Consider the following 11255-nt stretch of genomic DNA (forward strand, 5'->3'; position numbering starts at 1 on the left):
GCAAGAGGTTTGGAAACATCTGTTTTTCATCTGATAGAGCTTCCTAAACCCTAGACTATTCTCTGTTATCTCCTCATTGGCAAGCTGGCTAAAATTAATGAGATTTAAATTGAATTTATTACCAGTGCCTGGTCTGTCTTTAAAACAGCTTCCTTAGAGTGTCTGTCTTCTTCCCCAAATGTTCCGCATTATGTATTAGCAAGCCTTGCTTTCTAAAGTTAATTCCTTGCTTAAGAGAGTGAGTGCATGTGTATGTGTGTGTGAGAGAGGGAGAGAGAGAGTGTGTGTGTGTATGCGTGTGTGCGTTTTACGCTGAGATAAATGATTTCACTTGCTGGAATCAAAAAGTACCCTCATGTTCCAAGGCAGGTGTTTAGGAACTCTAATTATTCCTCCTCCCCTGGCACCATAACATGCCCTCGGGGAAAAAAAAACATGCCAAAGATCCAAGTGTATCCAGCATTTTCTTCTCCTCCAAGCTACCAGGAAACGTAGTGACCATTTACACAAGGCAGTACCCAGTGTGGCAACTCTTAATTGCCTTCTAAGAGTCCTTAGAACTTACCCACTCCCTTCTGGTTATTCTGGGTGTTGAGAAGCAGCTTCACCTAGTGATTAGAGCAAGGGCCTGGACCTCAGAAGGACCTGGATTCTAATCCCGAATCTGCCACTTGTCTTGCTGCGTGACCTTGGACAAGTCAGTTTGCTTCCCTATGCCTCAGTTACCTCATCTGTAAAATGGGGATAAAGACTGTGAGCCCCATTTGGGACATGGACTTTGCCCAGCCTGATTAGATTGTATCTACTCTAAAGGTTAGTACAGTGCTTGACACGTAGTAAGCTCTTAACAGATACCATTTTAAAAAAAAAACATATCCAGGTCTTCCCGTGAGCACAGCCAAGATGGCGTTATGCAAAAATCATCATCATCATCAATCGTACTTATTGAGAGCTTACTATGTGCAGAACACTGTACTAAGCGCTTGGGAAGTACAAATTGGCAACATATACAGTCCCTACCCAACAGTGGGCTCACAGTCTAAAAGGGGGAGACAGAGAACAAAACCAAACATACTAACAAAATAAAATAAATAGATAAAATATAAAAAAACAAAATAAATAAAGAAATAATGCTACTGGGGAGTCTGTGGGAAGTCACATGTCTGACTCAGACCCTCCCAGTACTTTCTCTTGCCTTGCCAAGCAAGGGAGAGCATTCCCATACTGAGCCCCTTCCTTCCTCTCCCCCTCGTCCCCCTCTCCATCCCCCCTTCTTACCTCCTTCCCTTCCCCACAGCACCTGTATATATGTATATATGTTTGTACATATTTATTACTCTATTTATTTATTTATTTTACTTGTACATATCTATTCCATTTATTTTATTTTGTTAGTAGGTTTGGTTTTGTTCTCTGTCTTCCCCTTTTAGACTGTGAGCCCACTGTTGGGTAGGAACTCTCTCTATATGTTGCCAATTTGTACTTCCCAAGCGCTTAGTACAGTGCTCTGCACATAGTAAGCGCTCAATAAATACGATTGATGATGATGATGATGATGGTAAAGGCCCTGGAAGTCTTTGGATGGACATCCCCAACCCTAACTCCCAAAATGAACTGGTAGAAGCCCCCAGACTAGCACGTGGGAGGCCTTAGTAAAGCTAGATGCCCTCCTGCTTTCCTGATATCCACAGAGGGACCACCGTCAGGAGAGGTTGCCGGGATGAGCCCAGAGAGACTTCGGCTCACGTTGGACACAGTTGTAACTGTGTTCTCCCTCAAACCGCAGTACAACACCGCAAGTTGCAGTCGGAGCTTTCTGGGTAATGAAATTGTCTGTCCACCGTTGCAGATGTACGGGAAACGGGCACCCTGGGAAGATCCCTCGAAGTGGGTCGTTGATACTTACCCATGGAGCTCGGCCACTCAGCAGTCCGAGTGCCCACCTTTACTTCAGTTAAGACCGGAAGACGTCGGGTACGAAGGCTACACGTCGGCTAAGGAAGGAACGACATCAAAGCACGTTCCGCAGACTGAGTCAGACGGGGACCCCTTGGTAAGAAACTACTTTATTTGCCGGGCCTTTGTGTGTGTCTTACTGTGCTGCCTCTAAGAATATGAGGGGAAATTCTGGAGTCTTGGCCAAGTTTTAATCCAGTCAATCAATCAATCAGTGGTGTTAGCTGATCAACTGCACTGAGCCTCCCTAATCCTATATTGAACAGGAATGGAGGGGTCACTTGAACCTTTGGTCATTGAAAGTCTGGTGGTCTGGGAGCCTTGGGAGCTCAGAGAAGGAGAGGAGGGGGCAGGGAACAGGAGTCACTGGGAGTGAGGGATCCAAATGATAACAATAATAATAATAATAATAATAATGATAATGAGGAGTCACTGGGAGTGAGGGATCCAAATGGTAACAATAATAATAATTTGTAAGCACTTACTATGTACCAGGCACTGTTCTAAGTGCTGGGGTGGCTACAAGCAAATCAGGTTGGACAGAGTCCCTGTCCCACGTGGGGCTCACAGTCTTAATCCCCATTTTACAGATGAGGTAACTGAGTCCCAGAGAAGTGAAGTGACTTGCCCAAGGTCACACAGCTGACAAGTGGCAGAGCCAGCATTAAAGCATCATGACCGTCTGACTCCGAGACCACGCTCTATCCCCTAAGCCAAACTGCTTCTCATGATAATTCATTCAGTCATATTAAGCGCTTACTGTGTGCAGAGCACTGTACTAAGTGCTTGGGGAAGTACAGTGCAGCAATAGTGACAATCCCTGCCTAGATAATAATGATAATGGTAATGCTAATAATAATGATAATGGTTAAATGTTTAGTATGTGCCAAGCACTCTCATTCTATTGCATTGTTCTCTCCTAAGAGCTTAGTTACAGTGCTTTGTACGCAGTATGTGGTCAGTAAATAAGATTTATTGATTGCACTAAGCACTGGGATAGCTACCAGATAAACAGGTCAGGGACACCTTCTCACATGGGGCTACCAGTCTAAGGAGGGGAGAGAACAGGTTTTGAATCCTTATTTTACAGATGAGGAAACTAAGGCCCAGAGAAGTAAAGTGACTTACCCAAGGTCACACGGAAGGAAAGTGGTAGAGCTGGGATTAGAACCCAGGTTCTCAGACTCCCAGACCTATTCTCATTATTGGAGGTCATGCTGCTCCTGCCCCCAAACACAGGGTTTTGGGAACAATAATAATAATAATAACACTAATAATAATAATAATAATAATAACTATTATTATCATTCATTCATTCAATTGTATTTATTGAGCGCTTACTGTGTGCAGAGCACTGTACTAAGCGCTTGGGAAGTACAAGTTGGCAACATACAGAGACGGTCCCTACCCAACAGTGGGCTCACAGTCTAGAAGGGGGAGACAGAGAACAAAACAAAACATATTAACAAAATAAAATAAATAGAATAAATATGTACAAATAAAATACAGCAATAAATATGTACAAACATATATACATATATACAGGTGCTGTGGGGAGGGGAAGGAGGTAAGGCGGGGGGGATGGGGAGGGGGAAGAGGGGGAGAGGAAGGATGGGGCTCAGTCTGGGAAGGCCTCCTGGAGGAGGTGAGCTCTCCGTAGGGCCTTGAAGAGAGGAAGAGAGCTAGCTTGGCGGGTGTGCGGAGGGAGGTTATTCCAGGCCAGGGGGATGACGTGGGCCAGGGGTCGACGGCGGGAAAGGTGAGAACAAGTCACGGTGAGGAGATTAATGGCAGAGGAGCGGAGGGTGTGGGCTGGGTTGTAGAAGGAGAGAAGGGAGGGGAGGTAGGAGGGGGCGAGGTGATGGAGAGCCTTGAAGCCCAGGGTGAGGAGTTTTTGCCTGATGCGTAGGTTGATAGGTAGCCACTGGAGATTTTGGAGGAGGGGAGTAACATGCCCAGAGCGTTTCTGGACAAAGACAATCCGGGCAGCGGCGTGAAGTATGGATTGAAGTGGGGAGAGACACGAGGATGGGAGATCGGAGAGGAGGCTGATACAGTAATTCAATGGGATAGGATGAGAGCTTGAACAAGCAGGGTAGCGGTTTGGATGGAGAGGATGGATTAATTCATAGAGTCCTTGGATACACTTTCCCCAGAACGTCCTGTCCTCTGCCATAATCCGCAACCTTTGTAAAGGTTCTTCCATTATCGTTGTTATGGTCTCTATCCATCGAGCTGCTGGTCTGCCTCTTCTGCATTTTCTCTGGACTTTTCCTAGCATTAATGTCTTCTCCAGAGAATTAGTCCTCCTGCAGTGTGGCTTAGTGGAAAGAGCCAGGGTTTGGAGGTCAGAGGACTTGGGTTCTAATCCCATCTCTGCAACTCATCTGCTGTGTGACCTTGGGCAAGCCATTTCACTTCTCTGTTCTTCAATTACCTCATCTGAAAAATGGGGATTAAGACTGTGAGCCCCATGTGGGACAACCTGATTACCTTGTATCTACCCCAGTGCTTAGAACACTGCTTTGTGCATAGTAAGCACTTAACAAATACCATTTTTATTATTATTGTCATTATTATTATTGTTATGTGTACAAAATACGCTAAACCAGTGCCTAGAACAGTGCTTTGCACATAGTAAGCGCTTAACAAATGCCATTATTATTATTATTATTAAACTAAGTCAAGTTATTTGGCCTTCCAAAGACCACTTTGGCTTAATTTGCTCTAAAATCCATTTGTTTTTTGGACAGTCCACGGTATCCACAAAAACTTTCTCCAATGCCACATTTCAAAAGAATCGATGTTCTTCCTAACCTGTTTATTATTAATAATAATAATAATAATAATAATAACAGTACTTCTTAAGTGCTTATTATGTGTCAAGCACTGTACTATGCACTGGGGTAGATACAAATTAATCAGGTTGGATGCAGTCCCTGTCCACATGGGACTCACCTCTTAATTCCCATTTTACAGATGAGGTAACAGAAGCCCAGAGAAGTTAACTGACATGTCCAAAGCCACACAGCAGACATGTAGTGGATCCAGGATTAGAACCCAGGTCCTGCTGACACCCAGGCCCATGCCCTAGCCACTAAGCCACGCTGCATGGCAGATGGCTCTAAAGTTGTAAAGGGCCTACAGTGGAGCCAAGAATAAGTGCAATTTTTCTGGTTCCTTCTCAGTGCAGGGCAAGGCTGCAGCTTTCATTCTCGACACCCTCAGAGCCCAAGGAGATGCCAGTATTATGCCTCTTTGCTTTTCTCACCTCTTCCCTTTCTCTTGCCCTATTCCCCCGAAGTCTTTTTCCAGATTGTTTCTTCTATTTTCTGCCTTCTTCTTTCCCTCATCTCCATTCTTCTTTTCCATGACTTCCTTTTTCCCTCTTTCATGTTTCTCCCTCTCCCCACAGCATCCACCTTCTCTCTCTCTCTCTCTACCCCACTTTCTGCTTTCTCCATTAAGCGCTTACTATATGTCAAGCATTGTACTAAGCGCTGGGATAGGTACAAAATATTTACGTCGCACATTGGGGCTCAAAGTTTCAGAAGGTGGGCGACAGGTTTTGAATCACCATTTTGCAGAAGAGGGAACTGAGGCACAGAGAAATTCAGTGACTTAATCGCGACTTGGAAGAGTTGGAATTAGAAGCCAGGTCCTCTGACTCCCGGGCCTTTCCTCTGTCCTCTAGAGGCTATGCTGCTTCTATGAAATAGTTGAATAAATATTTGAATATATATTTAGAAAAATTCTGAGGATAAGGGCAAATATATGTGATGAGGGGTTGTTGGGCTGTTGTGATATAATCGATGTGACAATCAGGGAAGGCTTCTTGGAGGAGGAGAGATCTTAGGGTAGTTTTAAAGCTGGGGAGTCAGTCAGTCATATTAATTGAGCACTTACTATGTGCAGAGCACTGTTCTAAGTGCTTGGGAGAACACAATATAACAATAATGGACATATTCTCTGCCCATAATGAGCTTACAGTCTAGAGGGCGGATTGTGGTGTTAGATTTGAAGGAGAAAACAGTTCCAGGCAAAGGGAACAATGTGAGTGTGTGGTTCTATGTAAGACTCAATTTCAGGACATGTCAAAAAGAAAGTTTTGTTGTGAAGAGTGAGAGCTCACAAGGAGCAGGTGAAATGAGGCAACGTATAAGACAGAAATAGGTAGGTGAGAGCCTTGAAGCTAAAGGGGAGGAATTTCTGCTTGATATACCAACTCTCCAGTTCCCCATTTCCCCTCTCATCCACTGTGGCCCCTAATCTTTTCAACTCTGGCCTCTAAAATTGTACCCAACCCTGGGGACAAAAAAGCTGACACTGTACAATCCAAATTTCTCAGAGAAGTCCCAGAATTCCTAGTGCTTGGCATTCCCCTGGGCAAGCTCTGATATAGGAAACATACATCTCCTACTGAGAGATATTCAAAGATTATGTTTTTGGAGAAAACACCCAGCCTTTCTTATTTTCTTTACAAGCAAGGTGAAGCAGGATAACCGAGACAATTATCTGAATAATTCAGGTCTCTGAAGAGCCTTTGAATTTAGTGGAAAGAGCACGGACATGGCAGTCAGGGAACCTGGGTTCTAATTTGGCTTCACAATTTTCCTGCTGTTTGACCTTCAGCAAGTCACTTCTCTGGACCTCAATTTCTTCATCTGTTGTCCCTGCCCCTTAGACCATGCAGGACGGAAATTGTGTCCAATCTGATTAACTTGTACCTACCCCGGAACTTAGTACAGTGCTTGGCACATAGTAAGCCCTAATTAGTAACTTGGTCATTCAGAGCGAAGCAGAATTGATGGTCAATTACTTCAGTTTTCCACTGTACTTTGAAAGTTGAGACTCAGCCTAAGGAGAAAGAACAAAGAAAGGAAATGGAGAGAAATCTACGTGAAAAGTACTAGCAGTTGAAGGATAAACTCTTAAGAGAAAGTACAGCTGTGTGTATCCAAACTGAGGGGGAGATTGGAAAGGAAATTTAGAAAATAAGTGAAGTGATTCTTTCATTTGCCACACGGAATGTTTCATGAGTTAATAATTTAATAAAGGACTTTAAAGTCCAATTATGTAAAAAAAAAAACCCACCTTTTTATGGTATTTGTGAAGTGCTAACAATGTGCCAGGCATTATAATAAGTATTGTGGTAGATACAAGATAATCAACTTGGACACAATCCATGTCCCACACAGGGATCACAGTCTTAACCTCCATTTTACATATGAGGTAATTGAGGCAGAGAATTAAGTGGCTTGTCCAAGGTCACATAGCAAACCGGTGGGAGAGTCAGGATTAGAACCTAGGTCCTTCTTACTCTCAGGCCTGTGTCCCATCCACTAGGCCATGCTGTTTCTTAATTATTGCCATTAATGCAGGTATACACATCAATTCCATTAAAGTTTTCTAACTAAGAAGGAAAGTGATGTGAGAATCAAAAATCTCTTCTTGAATGGAATAACAGGAATATATTGGTAGTTTATGTTTAGTAATTATTTTGTTTTTCATTGAATACATCTTGAAAGAAATGTAACTATCAGTGGTAGTCAGCCAGGGAAGTTTTTAGACCAATTAGGAATCCTTGTGGGTCAAAAATGCTTCAGGGAATATTTATTTCTCACTATTTATACTGACATCTTTCATGTAAAATGGTCCTAAGCATTTTTTAGCCCAATTAAAAGTAGAAAAAATGACCCAGAATGAAGGTGAAAAACTTTCATTCTGTGACAGCCAATCTAGACCTATGTTTTTAATTTGAATGAAAGTCTCGCAGTCCTATTGTCAATATAGCTCGTTTGATCCTTTACACAATTTCCCAAATGTTTTGTAGGCTCAGGAATGGTGATTATTTCATTCCTTGTCCCTTTTTCTCTGAAAGACCAACATTCCCCACCTTGATAACCAAGTTGCATAATAATAATAATAATAATAATAATAATAATAATAATAATGGCATTTATTAAGTGCTTACTTACTTACTAATCCGTAACCCTCCTGCAGGAGTGGAGGGTAGATATAGCTGGACTCAAATTAGTGTCCTGTATTCTCGTTGTTGAAATCAGAAAACCCTATCCTTTACTCTTCATCTTTTTTCCCCATCCAGGAGAAAATGAACAAGTAAATATATTTGTGTGTGTGTGTGTGTGTGTGTGTGTCTAGGAATAAAAATACTGCTTGGAGCTCATTAAACATTTCTCTAGAGAATGTCTGTCATCAGCGTCACAACATTTGAAAATATGACCTTCATTATTCTAAATATAATCATATTTAAGCGATTTTAACAATCTGTGAATCGTTCTGACTCAAAGGTGCTCTTTTTCTCCCTTAAAATAGAAGTGACAAAGGACTTTATCCCTAGCCTTTTTAATATTATCATTAATAATAATAATGATAAGAAGAAGAAGAAGAATGTTTGCTAAGCACTTACTATAGGCCAGGCACTGTACAAAGCACTGGGATAAATTCAAAGTAATAACTGAAGCAGTCCCTGTCCCACAGTCTAAGTAGGAGAGCAGATTAGGGAATGGAGGCAACCAGAAATTGTGTGCCTTGCCCGAGGGTATGCATCAGGCAAATGGCAAAGACAGGATTAGAACCCTCTAGGTTAGTTGGAAAAAAAGGATGGTATGTTAGACCTTTCTCATATAGTTACTTTGTCCAGATGTGGAAACAGTTGATCTACTCTGACCGAGTTTGAAACTATTAGCTAATTTCCAATAGTCAGGCATGTTAAAATGGTAATTTGATTATAAGCCCCTGGAGGGTAGGGACCATGTCTTTTTCTTCTGCTGCTTAGTATAGTGCTCAGTAAGGTACTCAATAAATACGAGTGATTAACATATTGCCCTTCTTGTTTTCCTATTTCCTTAACCTGTTTTGAGCTTTTTATTTTTTTAATTTCATTTTTTTAGTGGGGGGAGAATGGCTCTAAAATTCCTCCAAGTGGCTTATAATGGCCTAGCTATCAGGTGCTTAAGAATCCTGATAGATAATGCCTTTTGCCTGTATGGTCAAAGAAGCTTGATTTCTTCCACAACAGCTTGGTGTTCTTGATTTCTACTCAACAATAGACCGATTATTGCCATGAATACCTACGTCAATTTGACCAGAAGCTTTCTAAATGTGTCTGCTCCTTGACAATGCCCTTTCTCCAAAGTATACATTTAAGTAACATTTCAGACTCCTCTGAGAAGTTGAAACCACAGTTTCATCCCCAAAGCAGAATATTAAAACAATACATCTAAAACGGTACAGCTAAACATTATGGTGCATTTCATAGATATGAAAAGCTGTTTTTCTGGCACGGTTTTAAATATATTTCCTTTTTCCTCTAAACAAACATAACCTCTCACCCACAAGAAACACCACATCAAAAAATCAAGGCAGCTAATGCTTTTTGAGGTGACTTTTGCTTTCAGTGATAATACCCATCACTTCTTAACCACAGATTTAAAAGCGACAACAGAATAAATCCCTAGTAGCTCTTTCCTTTTCGCATTTCTCATCATCACATCCAGGTTCATCCTACCCCCTTTACTGACTCAGCTGCTGAATGGCAGAAGTTTCCTTTGGATGGGGCCAGACATTTCCTCCTCTTCTCAAGCGTGTGGGCTCACACTTGTATGTGTACGAAACTCACGACTCTATGTGGGCACTCAATCTTTTCTGCTTCCCTCAGCCAAAAGACTCTGGTGCCTGTTTCCACCCCCCTCTCCCCCCAGTCTGGGCTGGAAAGCAGACATTCATGTCGTGAATAAAAGAGTTGTCCGAAATCCTGTCCTGTCTTTATGAGTCCTTGGTTTCTTGGAGCCGTGGCTGGTGAGAAACAGAGAGCTAGCCAATGTGATCTCCCAAAAATGTTTTCCTCTCCGTCTTGAAAGGTTTGGAAGCGGTGATTCATTCATTCGTTCAATCGTATTTATTGATCGCTTACTGTGTGCCGAGCACTGTACAAAGTGCTTGGGAAGTACAAGTTGGCAACATATAGAGACGGTCCCTACCCAACAGTGGGCTCACAGTCTAGATTAGAACTCCTCTTTCTCTTTAGGAAGCTGTCTTATGAAAAATGACATGGCCTACCTAGATTTTTTTCCTTCTTCTTCTTTTTCAGATGAATATGCTAATGAAACTTCAAGAAGCGGCCAATTACTCGAGTGCACAAAGCTGTGACAGTGATAGCACCAGTCACCACGATGACATTTTGGATTCATCTCTTGAGTCAACTCTCTAGAGGGGATAAAGTTAGAGGATTAGAGCAAAAAATAAAAAATAAAAACCGAAAAAAATCCATTTCCACTCAACCACTGCCAGTATTAAAGCTGTTCGCTGAGGTCTCTGACCACGAATGGTGTGCTGCAATGAGACAGGAGATTTAACTCTGAAAAGCCAAGATGCTAAATTGAAGTGGAAAGCTTGAATTAGTTTTATTTCCAGGTGTTTCAGAATCAGTGGAGTCACGCGAGGCTCCGGTATAACTGGAAAGGGCCCAAGGCAAAGGGCGACTAAGCAGATTGCACATGGGTAAACCAAACTGGAATTTTATTTCTCTTTAAAAGTTTACAGTGCAAACCTTTAGTTTGGTTCTCTTATATTTTGTTTTTCTTCTCTCCTTTTGTTTATGCCGGGGTTTCTGCATTAGGGATGCAGCTCCTTGATCTTCTATGCCTCCCCTAATGTCCATCATGCCCAATGGTGCTGGCCACATGATCCAGGAGTGTTTGTGCTGTTAGCTACTGACCATTCCCCAATGAATCAGAAAGAATAGTCCTCCATAAGCACAAGCAGTATTTATTGTGCAATCGCCAGAAAACACTACTGTGAGATGCTAGATAAGTGCCAATATCATCCTTAACTGCCATGTTCACAGTGATGTGTTCCACCAACTTTTTAGCAGACAGGTTACAGGTTTTATAAAGTTGTTTTTACCGCAATGGTCTTTTTTAACAACCAGCCCACTCCTGAACAACCGTTTTATACCAATTATTAGTGAACACTGACAAAAGGCTTTCTAGGGCTTCGTGTGTTTGAGCCTTTTCAGTGAAAGAAAGAACATTTTCTATGGTGCTGTCTCACTGCCTTAAAACAGATTTCAAGACCAGTTTTACAGTTGGCTTCATGCCCGAACCACTGGTAAATTTGAACTGTCTTTTCATTTATAACGAGACACGTCAATGGACACAATAGCCTCATATCTGTATATCATGATTTTTTAAGTAAATGGATGGGGAAAAAAAATCAGTATTTTTTATCTTGCGAATAGATTGCTCTGCCCGTCCTCATGAATAAAGTTAACTTGG

The 11255-nt window shown here is 42.0% G+C and overlaps 1 protein-coding gene across 2 annotated transcripts in view; it reads left to right on the top strand.

The window, feature by feature from the left end:
- Positions 1-10878, top strand: part of NAV3 (neuron navigator 3) — a 783489-nt gene extending 772611 nt beyond the window's left edge. For both annotated transcript variants that reach the window (XM_038756254.1, XM_038756255.1), the window contains 2 exons: positions 1850-2053; positions 10070-10878. In XM_038756254.1, coding sequence (XP_038612182.1) covers positions 1850-2053; positions 10070-10189 — 324 coding nt within the window. In that variant the 3' untranslated portion in view covers positions 10190-10878. The remainder of the gene's footprint in view (positions 1-1849; positions 2054-10069) is intronic.
- The last annotated feature ends 377 nt before the right edge of the window (positions 10879-11255 follow it).

The sequence above is a fragment of the Tachyglossus aculeatus genome, chromosome 14, assembly GCF_015852505.1.
Source record: "Tachyglossus aculeatus isolate mTacAcu1 chromosome 14, mTacAcu1.pri, whole genome shotgun sequence".
Lineage (NCBI taxonomy): Eukaryota > Metazoa > Chordata > Mammalia > Monotremata > Tachyglossidae > Tachyglossus > Tachyglossus aculeatus.